Below are 18,775 nucleotides of genomic sequence, written 5' to 3'. Positions count from 1 at the left end.
TTTTTCCAAGAGCTACTAAACGGGCTTTATACCTGCCCAAACTACCATCAGACTTAACCTTAATAGAAGAGACCCACTTACATCCAAGTGGAGTCACACTTGCAGGACATTCCACCACTTCCCAAATCTTATTAGCCTCAAGAGCACATAGTTCCTCCTGCATGGCTTGGTGCCAGCATTTCTCTTTGACTACCTATGAGTAACCAGTAGGAATAGCAATGGAAGATAAAGGGGCAAATAGTGCAGAAGTAGTAGTACCTGTCATATGTGACGGGAATCCATAATGCTTAGGACGACCAGATACTCTAGAGGAGCAACGCAAAGGAGCAGATGGCAAGACAGGAGCAGAAGGGGGCAGCACTAAAGGCCTGCGCTGGTATACCATGCCTAGTTGGAACCTTTCAACATAAGTACTAGGAGCACTAAAAGTGTCATCAAAAGAAGGCAAGAAAGCAACGGAAGACTTTGGTGAGGAAGACATAGGAAAGAACCATTTATTTTCAAAAAATAGCACATTCCTTGAAGCACGAACCCGATTAGAGTTTGGATCATAGCATAAATAACCCTTTTGTGTGACACTATATCCCAAGAAGGCACAACGGACAGATTGGGCAAAAAGCTTGTTTTTGTCTGGTGGGGGAAGATGCATAAAGCATACACCCAAAAATGTGAAGATTTGTATAGGTAGGATTGTGATGATAAAGCCTGAAAATATGGAGACTCGAAATCCAAAACTTGGGAAGGAAGTCAATTTATAAGAGAGGTTGTTGTGGTAAGTGCTTCTACCCAAAACGTAGGAGGGACTGAAGACTCAATGAGCATGGTCCGGACAACATCTAAAAGATGACGATTCTTTCGTTCAGCTACTCCATTTTGTTGTGGAGTATATGGACAAGAACGTTGAGAGACAATACCTTTAGATTGCAAGAAAGATTGAAACTCATGAGACATATATTCCCCAACCAAGTCAGACAGAAGAATTTTAACACCAGCTGAAAATTGTGTCAACAAGAGCTAAGAACATTTTGAACTTATGAAAAACTTCTGATTTGTGCCGCAAGAAATACACCCATGTATATCTGCAGTAGACATCGATAAATATCACAAAATATTTGTATTGGGCATGAGAAATAATAGGACTAATACCCTAGACATCACTATGAATGATCTCAAAATTGTGGGTGGCTCTACTTCCTTTAGAAGGAAAGGGTAAAGTCTTACTTTTGCCAAGTTTACAAGTTGCACAATCAGGAAACATAGTGGAAGAAGAATGCTCTTTATTATTCAATAGACCAGATTTCAATAAATAAGATAGAACCCTAGAATTAGGATGACCAAGGCGCTTATGACAAACTTCATTTGACACTTTAGACTTATTACAAAGTTAAGTCAGTACAGAGAAAGAAGGTAAGCTTTGTGGAACAGGTAGTCGCAGAGAAAAGAGACATCCATGCTTAGGACCCTTTGCTATCAACTGCCCTGACATCTGATCCTGCACAACACAACCACCATGAGTAAAATGTACATCATAATTTTGGTCCACAAGCTTGCCAACAGAAACTAGATTCACAGAGAGATTAGGTGAAACAAGAACATCCTTAAAGGAAGAAGATACATCACCAACTGCCCCAATGGGTAGAGCACTACCATTGGCTGTTGGAATATGGGAGCAGCAGGCATAGCTGGCTGTCAGTCACCAGTAACAACAACATGATAGACCTTGTTGGAGCGTGAAGGACGAATAGTACAGTCCTTAATAATGTCCCCTGGCTGCTTGCAGTAATTACAAAATTTCTGGGGACAGTTAGGGGCAATATGGTCATATTTCTTGCAACTATAGCACAGTGTGGTGCTCACGTCACAACCTTCCCTTTGCCATGAGCAACATAGGCACCTGAGACAGTATTAGAAGCAACACGATACTGCTCCATAATATTCTGAGTATTGAGGTGTTGTTCCTCACGCAAGAGTTCTCCAAAACAGGCCTCCAAAGTCGGAACAGGATCTCTATTTACTTGAGAGGCACATACATATTCAAAGTCAGCCCTCAATTTCAGTAGAAATTGATCTCTTTGGCTGGTTTTGTGTATGTGTTGTACTGTCGCCAATCCTGCCTCCAATCCTTGTGCAGAGACCGTGGCTATAACAAGGTCGGAATAATCATTCCACAAAATCAGAAAACCACAGTAGTCTTGAACTGATAGATCCCCTTGAGTATAGTTAGCAATGGCCAACTCAAGCTCGAAGCACCTAGCATTGTTATCTTGGTTATAGACTTGCTTGAGATAATGCCACATAGCCTTTGCAGACCTATGAGGACACAGAGAAAGAATCAGATGTGGCTCCATAGAACCAAGAATCCAGGACATGATTTGATTATCTTTGGCATCCCAAGCTGCCTTGTCGGCAATAGATCCCTGTTGCTGCCATCTATATGTCCCCACAGCTCTTTACCCTTGAGAAAGGTCTCCAATTGAAACTCCCAAGCAGCATAATTTTTGCCAGTGAATCTGACACACATTATCTTATTTCTCCATAAGTACTGAGGCTATGACTGAGAAAACTAGGATTGAGATTGCTTAGAGAATAACTCTGATACCATAACAGAATGGTTTGAATTGTCCTCTCTTTTGAGAAGGCCTTTCATTATATAGGCAAGACTACCAATTACTATATATGGTAAGCCAGCTAATTTACATAGAGTGCTTTTAGGAAGCTATACATGGTAAGCTAAATCTCCTCCCCTATTTATGAAAGTATATACAGCCTAGATTAATAGCTATTAACAAGGTATAATTTATGGCCTTCTATTGACAGGTAGTGAGGCATTGGTAGTGTCTCATTTACAGTTCTCAAATGATACTCTATTACTTTCTTAGATGATCACAGAGAGGCCTGGAATACTGTCAACAATTCTTCAAATTTTCCGCACATATATGGTATAAGAATTACTTTGGGGAAGAGTGGAATCAGGGCTATTGATCTAAGTTCTGATAGGGCTTTGGTGTAAGCTTCATTAGCTAGGTATGGTATTTTAGATTGGCCTCAGACCTATTTATGAGTTCCTTGGGATAGTAATCCTAGATCTCTAGATTTAGGGGGATCTTTTAAGGTGATTAAATGACTGGATTAGTTTCTTTATGTGATCACATCACCCTCATTCAGGCATATCTACCAACTTCTCTTTGCTATTTGTCTATGTTTAGAATTCCCATGGGGGCATCTAATAAGAATATAAGACATGAGAAAATAAGGGGGTTTCTTGATTAAGGCGTTTCCTTATTTAGTTATTTGTTCGGATTTCTTCTCCATACTTTTTTTTTTCTTTTTAATGACCTCTATGTCCTTTTTTAGTTTGCAATTTGTTTTCTTTCCATCATAATATATTTATTTTATTATAAAAAATGAGAGAGCGCTACCTTGTATGTTCTCTTTGTTTTCAAAATTCACAATCTGCTTCTCACTTGTTCCTTCATTGCTCCTTTTCTTAGAGGATGTGGAATAATATTTTTTGGCTTATTTGGAGAGGGTTGGGTGTGCCTGGAGTTGGTGGAGGATTTATTGTCTATCTATTTATTAGGTTTTTGGAGGGACAAAAATGCTTCGGCATTGTGGAGTGCAATTGTTGCAGTTTTGCTAGGGATTTGGTTGGAACGGAATGCTCTGGAATAGGACTCAGTATTTGGCCTCCTTGTGGTTTTTTGCAGCCAGATGTTTTGAAAGATTTTCTTTCTGATTTATTTTGATTTTTTCTTTATTCTTGTATCTTTTAAGCAGGATTTCTTATGCTCCTTGCTGCTTCTTATTAATAAAATATCTTGTTTTTCAATAAATAAAAAAAGGTCAGTGTCTGATTCTCACCTACACCTTAATTGCACCTCTCCCTGGAGGATCTAGAATAATCTTTTTGGCTTATCTGGAGAGAGTTGAGTTTGTCCAGAGTCAGTTAAGGATTTGTTGGCTCTCTCCTTTTCAGGTTTTGGCAGGGGTAAAGATGGTTTGCCATTGTGAAAAATGTGCGATTTTTTCTGTTTTGTGGAGGATTTGGCCAGAGAGGAATGCTCATATTTTTATTTCTTTTTTGGATTACGCACCGGGTTTCCATGTGTCCGTTTTACGGTCCACATGACTAATCCTGTGCCCCTTGAAGCCAACCCCACAACTCCAGAGGGAGGTAAATTTCAGGAATCCAGGGGCGGAAACGAACCCGGAAGGGTTTGAACACCTGACATCGTGAAAGGCACTCCCGCAGCCCGCACTACCACCTGAACCAACCCTGGGGGTCAGAATGCTCATATTTTTTACAGGGAAGAAGATGTCTTTCATTATGCTTTGGGATAGGATTCAGAACATGGCCTCCTTTTGGGCCTTTGGGCCTTTGCAGCAGGATGTTTTAAAGGTTTTTATTTTTATTTTTTACAACATGATTGGCTGGCTGTTTTGTTCTGATTTTTTTTTTTTTTTGTTATTGTATCATTTATGGAGGATTTCTTATACTCCTTCTTGTACTTCTTCTTAATAAATTTTTCTTCTTTTTTCGACCAAAAAATATTAAATTTTTTTCTCCTAGCTTTTCCCCCTACCAACTTAGCTTCTTGAGGAAAATTATGCTAATTTTTCTTGAAGGCAAATTATATTAATTTTCTTCTAACCATTGTGCCAACCACCTCCATGTATTTACCAGTAAGGGCCAATAAAATAAGCAAATTAACAAGAGTAAAATTGTCTACACCTACAGTGAAATGGTGGTCTGCAAGAAAGAAGCACTCCATTGGTTGTAATCATTTGACACATGCACAAACACACAAAACCAAGCAGGATATTAAACAATAAGAATGAATAATGTTTCTACTTTCTCAAAAGTGAGCAAATAAAAAGCAAATTAACTAGAAAAAAAAAAACGGAAGGGAAGAGAACAAAATAAAGTTTTCACAGTATGAAAATTGGATTAAAACATCATACTAATCAGAGAAGTATAAATAGAGAGTAGTATCTGTTCAATGCAAGCCCACCAAAATAGTTCCCAAATACACAGTATTGCTAAAAATGCTAGGCTAGAAATTGGGACAAGCTAGTAACAATGTATTGGCAACATAACTAAGAAAGAAAAAAGCAGAGATGCATAGAACATTATTTTGAACAGTGTGATATATTTGTTTCTGTAGAACTCCACAAACAGCACAATATTCATAACACTCACCTGGGACTTTATCTTCAAAACGAAGCACCCTGAACAAATGCACAGCTTTCTTCCACCCAGGCAAAATTTCCAAAAAATCAAAAAGCTCATCGGTATCAAAACCAGACTGCAAGCAAAATGTACCCAAAAATTGCAAAAATGCATACACTTCATGTGAATCCGAATTTCCCACCACCAACCTCTTCCTCCACTCACCTGCCAGTCTCCTAGCCTCTTTCCTGACCTCATCCTTTATCTGCAGTGAAACCCTCATCAGCTCCTCCAACATCACCACACAACTCAACCAACCATCCCCAGATTTTAACTCATCCATTGCATCCAACACAAGTTTTGCAGCATCTGGTGCAAATAGGAAAGCATCACCCACTTCATTGCGGACAGTTTTCAGGTTGTTTAGGTTTAGGAACGATACCAGAGCCTTCGAGTCCATATTTGCACAGAGGGTCTTAAGCTCAGATCTAGGTTCTTTAACTGCATTCCAAAATTACAAGCTGAGTAGGAGTCAAGCTGAGGAAATCAAATCTTTCTATGTCTCTTATAGGGAAAAACCAAGTGTTCTAAACAAACAGAGCTAGTATTAACAAAATTCGTGAGGGTATCTTCATTGAAATGAAAAATGCGCGTAAGAGCATAGTTATCAAAAGGCAAAGAATTGTTAGTATTAGAGTGGCACGTGAGAGAGAGAGAGAGAGAGAGAGAGAGAGAGAGAAGATTAGTCACACATGGACACAACCAGAAAATTGTATATCAGTTAGCCTTCGTCACCATTTATATAAAATTTTATGCAAATAATAGCATATTTGAACCTTGAACCTAATCCGGACCAACCCAACCCTACCTTCTACTCCTAAGTAAAGGCCTATGATATTGGCTGGCGACCTTCACATATTAACATCAATATTTTAGATTGAGACTAGTTACTTGTTTTGGGTACAAGAGAATGATATCAGTCATAACACTTCGGTGACTAACCATAACCACTTCTAGACACCAAACTCCGATAGTGGCCAAACCGGGCCATGTGTTCCTAGGGCAGTGTTGGTCATTACACCTATATCCGCACATGCAAGTATGGCATCCCAGAAACTCCAAACTACTTAACTCTTAAATTAGTGATGGCAGCAATATGGGTACCCAAAAAACCCAACTGCTGCAGCCCCATTAGGAGCAATGTGCAGTCAACGTGGCCAAGTTGATAATATCATATGTGAATTAATAGGGGTAACACCCCAAAAATTGTAGTTTCCAGCAAGTGCCTGGTATGGTGTACCTTTATTTGTGCATAATTTTTCTTGCTGCTGAGGAGGTTTTGTTGAGTGTGCAGTGGAAGCAGCAGGCATAGAAACCTTTGGCTCAAGTTCTGTTTGCTCACCATCTGGCAGATGCTTGCACAGGTTTTCACTCCGTGAATCAGAGGAGGATACAGGTCTGGTAGTGGAATGCTTCATTTCATCCAGCAGTTGTGGCTGAATCTCAGAGATAGGAGCTGGCACAGAACTTTTCACGGATGCGCTCCAATTCTCCAATTGCTCAATGCGTATTTCATATAACTCAATTGAGTATTCAGATTCGAACTTGTAATCTCTAATGCATCTGACGAAAACTCTCAGAGCAGCTAGTTCTTTGTCATTGGCCTGTGAGAATTTTTAATAAACACAAGTCTCATGGCATTTGAACCTTAAACTCAGAAGTAGGCATTGAAATAGCAGACCTACTGTGTACATACCATTACTTCAAGTGAGTTGTCCCCCTTGCTCATTCTAGTAGCAAACTTCCTCCAATACATTGTATGCCTTCTCAAAATAGGTACAGGGGGGAATTCGTTGACCAGCCGAAATGCAAAAATAAAGTTGATGGCCTCAGGATTCTTCTTCTTTTTAATAAGATTTTGAATAAATCCTGCACACAAGAACAAAATTGTCGACTCCATCAAGTTTCCATGCAGAAATCAAATTGCTTAAGAGTAATCACCAACTAAAACTCACAATAAGTGTTATATGAATACAGAAAATATAAATACAAAAAAGTCTACACTTATGATGGGAAAACTAGGAAACTAGGAATATGTTGATAGTCGACTGGGCAAGACTACTATAACATAAAAGAAATAATACAAGAGGCAACAGCAAAAAGTTACAAGAAGTTCTCTTGGCAGGAGAGAACTGTTCCTAGGAAATACAGTTCTCCATATCAATAATCAATTGCAGCATTATGGAGACAATGACTCCTTGAAATCATTCTAATGGACAATATTTGGATGTCAGCAATAATTTTTAAACTAATATTCTAAAAAAATAAATGGATACATAGTAGATATGGATATGGAGACAAAAATGAGCTTGGGGAGATAATCTAAAACTTCGCTATGTCATATGATTTTAGTATAATGAATACTTGCTTTAAGAAGAGAGAAGAACATTTAATAACCATTAAAAGTGGACAAAATAGAAGTCAAATAGATATTTTTTAACTAGGAGGGTAGATAGTTTATCATGCAAGGATTGTAAAGTTATACAGGTGAAAGCCTAACCACACAACATAGAATCTTAGTGTTAGATATATGTATTAAAAAATGGAAGAAAAATGATTAAATAAACTTGTGTAAGAGAACTAGGAGGTGGAACCTAAAAGGAGAAAATATAATAAAATTTAAAGATAAAATGATCAAAGATGGGGATTGGACTATAGAGAATGGGATAGATACAAATACTTTTTGGAATAGATTAGCTAGCTCTACTAAAAAGATAGCAAAAGAGATTTTAGGTGAATCAAGGGGAAGATTCTCGAATAGCAAAGAAAGTTGGTGGTGGGATAAAGATGACCAAAAAGCCACAAAGACAAAAAGAATTTGGTATAAAATGTGGCAAAAATGTAGATACAATGATAACTTTGAAAAGTATAAGGAGGCAAGAAAATATGCAAAAAATGTCGTTAATGAAGCTAAATACAAATCATTTAATAGTTTGTATGATAGATTAGATATAAAAGAAGGGGAAAGAGATATATTTTAACTTGCTAAAACTAGAGAAAGGAAGAGTAAGGACTTAGAAATGTAAAATGTATAAAAAGTGAGGATGATATTGTCTTGGTTGAGGACGAAGACATTAAAGAAAGATGGCAAAGTTACTTTAGTAAGTTGTTTAATGAAAACCTAATAGAAAGCTTAAACCTAAAATTTTCAAATGAGGAAAAGACAAAAAACATGAGATTTATTCGCAAAATTAGAGTTAACGAAGTTAAGTTTGCACTAAAAAAGAAGAAAAAATGGGAAAGCTATGGGACTAGATAACATCCTAATTGAAGTTTGGAAATGCTTAGGTGATAACAGAATTATATGGTTAACTAATCTATTTAATACAATTATAAAAACTAAGAAAATGCTAGATGAATGGAGGAAAAACACTTTAATACCTATATACAAAAATAAAGAAGACATACAAAATTGTAATAACTATTAAGGAATTAAACTTATGAGTCATATGATGAAACTATGGGAAAGGGTAGTTGAACAAAGATTACAGTTAGAAACGAAGGTCTCGGAAAATTAATTTGGTTTTATGCTTGGGAGATCTACCACAGAAGCTATATATATATTTTAAAAAGATTAATGGAAAAGTTAAGGGAAAAGAAGAGGGACTTGCATATGATGTTTATTGACCTTGAGAAAGCATATGATAAAATACTTAGGGAAGTTCTATGGCGGGTTTTAGAAAAAAATGGTGTATGTAGTAGGTATACTGATGTTATTAAGGATATGTACGATGGAGTAATGACTAGTGTAAGGACTATTGATGGAGAAACTAGAGAATTTCCAATCACCATAGGTGTACATCAAGGATCTGCTTTGAGTCCTTATCTTTTTGCTTTAGTGATAGACTAATTGACTAAGAGTATTCAAAAGGAGGTTCCATGGTGTATGTTGTTTGCAGATGATATTGTATTAATTGATGAAACTAGGGACGGAGTAGAGGCTGAGTTAGAACAATGGAGAGAAGCTTTGAAATCTAGAGGCTTTAGGATAAGTAGAAATAAGACATAATATATGAAATGTAATTTTAGTAATGATAGGAGGAATATTGAAGACAAAGTTAAACTGGATGATGAAGAAATAAATAACACTTGTAGATTTCGATACCTTGGATCTATTATGCAAGCTGAAGGAGAAATTGAAATGATGTAATGCATAAAGTTAAAGCAGGTTGGATAAAATGGAGAAGTGCTTCAAGTGTGCTCTGTGATCGTAGAATACCCTTAAAATTGAAAGGGAAGTTTTATAAGATAGCTACAAGACCAGCTATGCTTTATGGATTGGAATGTTGGACGACAAAGAAACATAATATCCAAAAAGTAAAATATGCCGAGATGAGAATGCTTAGATGGATAAGTGGTATAACATTGAAAGATAAATTAAGGAATGAATATATTCACAATAAATTAGGTGTAGCTCCTATAGAGGATAAGATAAAGGAGGGACGACTTAGATGGTATGGACACTTGCAACGTAGGCCACGTAGTGCACCAATGAGGAAGAGTGAGTTAGTTAATGTGGGGGGCAGTAGAAGGGGTTGGTGTAGACCCAAAATAACTTGGGAGGAGATACTGAGTAAGGATTTAATATCCCTAAATCTGTCAAAAGAAATGGTCCATCATCGCATAAATTGGCGGAAAAGGATTCATATAGCAGACCCCACCTAGTGGGACTTAAGGCTTGGTTTTGTTTTTGTTGTTGTTGTTGTTGTTGTATTCTAAAAAAATAAATCACAAATATTTATATATTATTAGGAAAAAAATCATGTCGAGACACACGTGACATTCCCTCAATTTGATAGCTAAAAACTTAAAATGAGTAAACCTTTACAATTCCAGAGACAATAACTTAAAACATTGCCACAAGGCCTCAATAGAGAAAAAATAATAATACTTCAAAAATCAGTATGACAAAAGTAGCTCTAGTTTCCCCTCAATAGGCATTCATTCCAACGGCAAATGAGCAGGTAACTGAAATCCAAATGAATCAACTAAGTCAAAGTTGTACCATGCAATAGATGAAAAAGGACTACACAATATAGTTTATTTAGATGAAAACCTCATTTCTCCATTCAAATAAATGTCTGAAAATTGCTTAAAAATCCGTGTATACATAACCAAAAAATATATATAGATAACGATGATCAATAAAAAATTCAAAACAACTGCATAAATTCACAAAGGTGAAAAAAATGGAATATGTTAAATGAAGCTAGAAACCCATTTTTATCTTAAAAAAAAAAAAAATTAGACAAGTCTTTCTTTCATAAAAAAGTTGAAAAAGGATAAAGAGGATATATGTTTTACCTTTTACTAATTTTCTATTTTTAGAAAAAAAAATTATTCAATCAATAGCCTAAGCTGATAATAGCTATTTGATGAAAATCTACTTATTATTAAGTTTTTTTTTTTTTTGAAAAATAAGATTTTATTAAGCATGATAGAGAAAAAACAAGATGGAACTAGAAGTCCAACAAGAAATATCTAACCCCAACATAGTATCCTTCATCCTCTTTATTAAAACTTGATATACATTGTTGGCTCGTAATCTAACAGCTTAAACTTTTAGGTAAAGTGATAAACTAACATGGTATTAGAGCTGGTTATCAAGAGGTCCTGAGTTCTAGTGTTGCCCACATTTATTGTGTGATGCTTAAAAAATTATTATATTCTTTGTAATGGGTGCTATCTATCATGTCTTTATCTCTCCACGTGATGTCAGACTGCACACGTGGGGGAGTATTAAAGCTTGATATACATTATAGGCCCCACAACCTAATAGTTTAAGTGTTTAGGTAAAGTGGTAATCTAATGCTCCTATTAGATTGAGAAAGAGAAGTTACAATGTGAAAGGATAAGAAATCTTCCCCCCAAAAAAATAAAACATAAAAGGGCAGGCCGGTGCACAAAGCTCCCGTGTATGCGGTGTCCGATGAAGGGGCGGACTGCGAACCACAAAATACAAAAAAGAAATAAAAAAAAGAAAACTATCGGATTTCTAGGGAATAAATTAGGAAATTCTATTTTTTGAATAAAATCTGAAATTACTATTTCAGATTCTAGTAGTTTCAGTTTCCTACTTTCTACCCTAGAGATCTGCTGATTTGATTTGCTGATTTTGTGGCCTTCCTAATTTGGTGGCCTCCCTCTACTATTTATCTTGTAATCGTGTCTCTTGAAATTCAATAAGAATGGTTATTCTTCTTCTAAAAAATCCTTGATCATTTCAGAGCCTCGTGGTTTTTTTTTTTTTATTTTGTTCTTTCTTCTGATGATGTCATATAAATCAGCGATGACCGGCGCCCTAAGAAATCCTACCGGCTCTACCCATACTTCCGAAACCATTCCGCCCAATCCCACTATTCCTCCCAAGTCTCTATCTGTTGATTTCTACTCCCAAAATTCAGCCCTTTATCTCACGGTTACAAAACTCAATGCGCGTAAGAAACCATGGTGCAAGCATTGCAAAAAACCGATGCATACAAAGGAGATGAGTTAGAAGCTTCATGGTAAGCCAGCAAATTGGAAGCCAAAATCGAAACATGACAGTCACGCCTACCAAGCCACTGCTGAAGAGACTCGGGAGCCTTCTACCAACTCGGATGTAGTCCCTTTTACCAAGGAGCAATTAGAGGACATGTACAAATTGTTTCAATCTCCAAAATTGTCCTTAACTCCATCTTGTTCTTTGATACATAAGGGTAACTCTCTTGCTACTACATTTTTAGGTGTTATTCCTAATTTTGTTCATTCTTGGATAATTGATTCTAGCGCAACTGATCATATGGCTGGTTGCTCCAAATTGTTCTCATCCTATAGTCCGTGTGCAGGCAGTAAAAAGGTCAAAAGTGCATATGGTTCACTCTCGGTAATTGCCGGCACAAGAACTATCAAACTCACTTCGTTGTTAACTCTCCATGATGTGCTCCACATTCCAAATTTGTCTTGCAATTTGTTGTCCATCGGTAAATTTACCTCCGATCATCAATGTCAAGCTAATTTCTACTCTTCTTATTGTGAGTTTCAGGAATTGACCACGGGGAGGATGATTGCCATTGCTAAGGGAAGAGACGGACTCTATTATTTTGACGATGGACCTAGCTCGAGTAGACAATGTCAAAGTACTTGCTTAAATTCTGTTTCTGTTTTCAAAGATAATGATATCATGTTATGGCATTAAAGGTTAGGCCATCCTAGTTTTCAATATTTAAAATACTTGTTTCCCAATTTATTTCGGAATAAAAGCCCATCTTCTTTTCAATGTGAAGTTTGTCAATTTGCTAAACATCATCGTGCATCCTTTTCCACCCAACCCCACAAACCAACTACACCATTTACTGTGATTCATAGTAATATCTAAGGCCCATGTAGAACATCTACGTATTCTAGCAAAAAATGGTTTGTGACCCTTATTGATGATCACACGAGATTAAGTTGGGTTTATTTCATAAATAAAACAACTGAAGTGGAAACAATTTTCAAAAAATTTTACACCATGGTACAAACACAATTTCAAAAAAATATTCAAATATTTCGGAGTGATAATGGTCATGAATATTTCAAAAACATGTTGGGCCTTTTTTCTTGAAAAAGGAATTGTTCATCAAAGTTCTTGTGTCGACACTCCGCAACAAAATGATTTGGCTGAAATAAAAAACAAACACTTATTGGAAGTAGCTCGGGCATTGCTTTTTACCAATCAGGTACCTAAATATCTTTAGGGTGAAGTCGTTCTTACTGCTACATATCTCATAAATAGAACGCCTAATAAGGTTTTAAGCTTTGAAACGCCTTTTGATGTTTTTCATAAGTTTTATCCAACAAATCAGTTGTCTTCTTCTTTACCACTAAAGATATTTGGTTGTACCGCTTTTGTTCATATTCATAGTCATAATCAAGGAAAACTTCAACCCCGAGCCACAAAAATGTGTGTTTGTTGGCTATGCTCCCACTCAAAAGGGATATAAATTTTTTGAACCCATTTCCAATAAAAAAACATTTGTTACAATGGATGTTACATTCTTTGAATCACATCCCTATTTTACGCCTCATCTTTTGGGGGGAACCAAAACAAAGATTCAGCTGTGTTTCATGATTTTTTCCAAACTAAAGACTCGCAAAATGATCCTTCTCCAACTTTGATTATTCAACCTGAAAACCAAGCTTTATTATACCAGGGAAAAGTGAGTCGAGTTTTTAAGATACTGAAAAGGTGGTTATTCCTACAGTGCCATCTCATGATGTTCATGATCCTATAATGACTAACAAATGAGAAGCAAAAAACAAAACACCACAGTGTTGGTACCATTTGACATTGTCTACTCGCGACAGAGGACAACTCGAAAGAAAGGGTCTTCTAATACTTTACACTGTCCAGAACCCGTAAACCCTCCAGGTAATGTCCTCACCGAGCCTTTACCTCATGTTCAGTCCATTTCATCTTCGAGTTCTGATTCCTCTAGTTCTGAACCCGAATCTGGTTCCAATCCTAAGTTCGATGATTCTGAACTTCCCATTGCTGTACGGAAGAGTATGAGGTCTTGCACCCAACATCCATTATCCAATTATGTGTCATGAAAATCTCTCACCTGTTTTTTGCGCTTTTACCTCACAATTCTCTTGTATGGAGATTCCTAATACTGTGCAGGATGCTATGAAAGTTCTTGAGTGGAAGGAGGCTGTCTACGAGGAGATGAAAGCTCTTGAAAAAAAATGGAACGTGGGAGTTAGTTGATCTACCAATAGGAAAGACAATTGTAGGGTGCAAATGGGTGTTTACAATCAAGTATAAACCTGATGGTTCTCTAGAACGGTATAAAGCTCGATTGGTCGCCAAGGGATTCACTCGGACCTATGGCATTGATTACTTGGAGACATTTGCCCTAGTCGCAAAGCTAAACTCTGTAAGAGTTCTTTTGTCACTGCAGCTAATCATGACTGGCCTCTGCAACAGTTGGACGTAAAAAATGCATTTCTTAATGGAGATAAAGAAAGAAGTGTGCATGGATGCACCTCTAGGATTTGGTGAAAAGTTTGGCACAAATGTGTTTAAACTGAAGAAGTCCTTAGATGGGTTAAAACAGTCACCAAGAGTCAGGTTTGATAAATTCACTCAGTTTGCTAAAAGTCAGGGGTATACTCAAGGGCAAGGTGATCGTACGATGTTTATAAGACATTCACACGATAGGAAGATAGCTATACTGATTGTGTATGTAGACGATATAATTCTCACTGGAGATTACGCACTTGAGATGAACCAATTGAAGACTTCCCTCTCATCAATATTTGAGATCAAGGACTTGGGATCTCCGAGGTATTTCCTTCGAATGGAGGTTGCTCGGTTGAAGAAAGTGATTGTTATCTCGCAACGGAAATATGTCCTTGACCTCCTTAAGGAGACTGGGATGAGCGGTTGTAAGGCAGCAAACACTCCAATAGATCCCAATCAAAAACTTGGAGATGACAAGGACGGTGATCCAGTGAATACAACTCGATATCAAAAGTTGGTGGGAAGGTTAATTTACTTATCACATACACGGCCTGATATTGCTTTTGCTGTGAGTTTGGTAAGCCAATTTATGCATTCACCCTATGAGAAACATCTTGAAGCAGTTTATCAGATTCTCAGATACTTGAAAAGTACACCATGCAAGGGTTTACTCTTCCAGAAGACCACACAGCAAAACATAGAGGCATACACAGATGCAGATTGGGTAGGCTCCGTTATTGACAGGACATCCACGTCAGGATACTGTACTTATGTCTAGGGAAATATGGTCACATGGCAAAGCAAGAAACAAAATATGGTTGCAAGGAGCAATGTCGAGGCAGAATATAGGGCTATGGCTAACAGAGTTTGTGAGATGCTATGGCTAAAGAGAATTATTGAAGAGTTGCTGATGTCGGTGAACATGCCAATGAAGTTGTATTGTGACAACAAAGCTACCTTAAGTATTGCTCAAAATCCAATGCAACATGATCGCACAAAGCATGTAGATATTGATAGACACTTCATAAAAGAGATGATTGATAGTGGAGCTATTTGCATGCCTTTTGTTCCTACTACTCAACAAATAGCCGATATCTTCACCAAAGGACTTTTCAGACCTAGTTTTAAGCTCTTTGTAAGCAAGTTTGGCATCATAGATATCTATGCTCCAACTTGAGGAGGGGGGGGGGTGTCGGATTTCTAGGGAATAAATTAGGAAATTCTATTGTTTGAATAGAATCTGAAATTACTATTTCAGATTCTAGTAGTTTCAGTTTCCTATTTTCAAGCCTAGAGATCTACTAATTTGATTTGCCAATCTTGTGGCCTTCCTAACTTGGTGGTCTTCTTCTACTATTTATCTTGTAATCGTGTCTCTTGAAATTCAATAAGAATGGTTATTCTTCTTCTAAAAAATCCTTGAAAAACAATAAAAATAAATAAAGCAAAAAGAACAATTAACCAAGGAAACCCCTTTTCAATCTCTTTCCATCTTAATTCACTAAGCACTTAAGATTTTCTTATCCTTCTTTGCCTTGTACTTACCCCAGCAAAATACACTTCCGTTCCTCCATCATCACACATTTTTAAATCCAATTTATCCAAATCCTTCCTAGGAATCACCTCCATTGGTGAAGGCAAAATTCCATCATCGCACTGCAAGTTGTTACCCAATCCATTGTCTTCAAAAATAGAACACCCCCCCCCCCCCTCTAATCCTTCGAGTGAGGCTAGATGAACGAACATATGATGGGTCCTTGAGATCATTGCAGGAATCAGAAACATAACCATATTGTTCTCGAATCTCATCCAACAACAAACCCCCATCACACTCAAACTCACTTAAGTCACCATTATAATTATCTGAAAAATCTCCCCATTTTTTAACCTCCTTCCTTTGCAAAATCCTTTACTTCCTATATCCATCCTCTTATCTAGTTCATCTTCCATGATACTCAATTCCACAGCAGAATCTCTCCTTAGACTCTTTGGTCTTATCTCACTAGATTGCTCTCTCTTATCTTCATATAATTTCTTCATTTCTGCACCCATCAAAGCAACCTTCTGACGAGCATAAACCTAAAGGCCCTTAAATTTTTCAGAATTAAAACCCTAAACATCAAATTTTGTACCCAATCCACCTTCTATTTTTCTATTTCTTGGGGATATACCAACCTCTAACCCCTCTGCAAAACCCAAATCAACCATTGATCTGATACTTATGTTATTATCATCAATTTCTTCCCAACCTATACTTGCAACCATACTAAAATCATCCTAATGACACTAAATGTTTAGACCCTTTTTGTTTGTCTTGAATAATTGAAAGGAGTTTGGAATTCATTAACTGGATGTATATCCATCTCTGTCTTATCTGACTTCCGCAATTTGCTTGGGAAATGGACCAGATCTATGACAGGATCAATGTCACAGTCCCACATCGGATGTGTACTAGGGAGATCTTGGGCTTATAAGGAGGGTCTAGGGTCCAACTAAGTGAGGCACCTTTTATAGGACAAACCCATCACCGGAGTTGTGCCTAGGACCGTTACACCTGGTATCAGAGCTAAGTTATTTTTTACATGAATTCGGTTGCCTTCATTATAGGATTGATATAATTTTGGTAAAAAACCATGCCGACCAATGCCCAAAGGATTGATGAGCTGGAAGCACTTGCTAAGACGACAGCCAACAATGTGACCGAAGAGATGGCTAGACTTACGGAACGTGTTGATGAATTGGAGGGGTCATAAAACATCAACAAAGTACAATGGTGGAAATGTCAGAGGACTTTCACCGCACTATAGAGACCTTGCAAGCTCAGATAGCTGATCTGACTGCAAAGATGAATGTGATGGTTCTTGCAATGAGAAACTCTAACACTCCGGGGTTTGGTAAGATCAAGGTACTAAAACCCAAGACATTGGGGGTGCCCGTGATGCCAAGGAGTTAAAGAACTTCTTGTTTGATATGGAGCAGTAGTTTCGCACTTTGAGGACGGACTTGGAACAAGTGAAAGTGGAAAATGCGACTATGTACTTGGTGACGCTAAACTGTGATGGCATACCAAGTACGATGAAATTGAGAATGGACGTCGTGTAGTGGATTGTTGGGGGCGGACTTGAAAAGAGAACTCAAGGCCCAATTCTTTCTTGAGAACGTCGAGTATAATGCTAGAAGAAATCTGAGAGACCTCAACCATACTAGATCAATCAAGGAATACGTGAAATAATTTTCTGCTTTGATATTGGATATACGGGACATGCCGGAGAAAGACAAGTTGTTCTATTTCTTAAGGGGTTGAAGCCATGGGCAAGGACAGAACTTCATAGATAAAGAGTTCAAGATTTGTCTATTGCACAAGCTGTCGCGGAACGCTTAGTGATAATTCTACTTCGTCCAAAGAAAGTGGTGTGGGTGAAAATAGCGGAAAGTCTTTCAAGAAGGGCAAACCCAAAAGTGAATGAGACGACAATATGGCGTCAACTTTAAAAGAAGTTTCATCGTATCAAGGGTCCAATACGCCCAATGGTAAGGGTAAGATTTCATGCTACTTATGTCAAGGCCCTCAAATAGTTTTTGAATGCCCTCACAAGTCATCACTCAATGCCTTACAAACTTCCATCGTAGATAAGGCATTAGAGAATGATGAAAAGGAGGAGGATACCCCGAGGATGGGTGCAATGCGGCTAGTGAATGCATTGGAGAAGAAGGCGAAAGCGCCGAAAGTTACAAAGGTGAAAGGATTGATTTTTGTGGGCTTAAGGATAAATGGGAAGACCACCCGTGCTATGGTGAACTACGGAGCAACCCATAATTTTGTTTCACAAGCTGAAACAAGGAGACTCAACTTACCTTGGAAAAGGATTCAAAACGCATGAAAGCGGTGAATTGTATAGCCCAACCTACTCATGGAGTAGCCAAACAAGTCACTGTAAGCTTGGGTAGTGGGTAGGACATGCGAATTTCACAGTGGTGTCGTTGGATAACTTTCAAGTCATTTTGGGAATGGAATTCTTGAGGGAAACTAAGTCAATGCCGATGCCTTTTGCTGGGTCTCTGTGTCTGATGGGAGATCACCCTTGCATGGTGCAAGTCATTATGAAGAAAGCATAAAATGAGAAGCTCCTTTCAACCATGCATATCTCGCCACGACAGTGGTAGAAGAGAAGTAGACTAAGAGCTAGTGCTTGCGACCATCCAAGCTATGTTGGATGAGTACAAAGAGGTGATGCTAAATAAGCCACCTCACCACTTGCCTCCACAACGGGGTGTGGAGCATGAGATTGAGTTGTATCTAGGAGTGAAGCCACCTACTAAGGGGCCATATCAAACGGCGCCTCCAGAGCTAGCAAAGCTGAGAAAGCAACTTGATGATTTGTTGGAAGCAGGATATATTGGTCCTTCCAAAGCACTGTTTGAAGCACCAATGTTATTTCATAGGAAACACGATGGGAGCATGCGGATGTGCGTAGACTACCGCGCGCTCAACAAGGTGACAGTGCGCAACAAATATCCTATTTCATTGATTGCCAATTTGTCTGATCACTTGAGTCATG

The 18,775-nt window shown here is 37.8% G+C and overlaps 1 protein-coding gene across 4 annotated transcripts in view; it reads right to left on the bottom strand.

The window, feature by feature from the left end:
• The window catches only part of LOC131153043 (FRIGIDA-like protein 5), a 58,473-nt gene that overhangs the window by 13,928 nt on the left and 25,770 nt on the right, over positions 1–18,775 (bottom strand). For 3 of the 4 annotated variants that reach the window (XM_058105063.1, XM_058105062.1, XM_058105065.1), the window contains 3 exons: positions 6,927–7,099; positions 6,471–6,834; positions 5,201–5,671 (listed from right to left, as the gene is read on the bottom strand). In XM_058105063.1, the coding sequence (XP_057961046.1) occupies positions 5,201–5,671; positions 6,471–6,834; positions 6,927–7,099 (1,008 nt within the window). The remainder of the gene's footprint in view (positions 1–5,200; positions 5,672–6,470; positions 6,835–6,926; positions 7,100–18,775) is intronic. The other variant, XM_058105064.1, reaches the window with a different exon arrangement.

The sequence above is a fragment of the Malania oleifera genome, chromosome 4 (assembly GCF_029873635.1).
Source record: "Malania oleifera isolate guangnan ecotype guangnan chromosome 4, ASM2987363v1, whole genome shotgun sequence".
NCBI classification, from domain to species: Eukaryota; Viridiplantae; Streptophyta; class Magnoliopsida; order Santalales; family Ximeniaceae; genus Malania; species Malania oleifera.
This window is presented reverse-complemented; position numbering and strand designations above follow the sequence as displayed.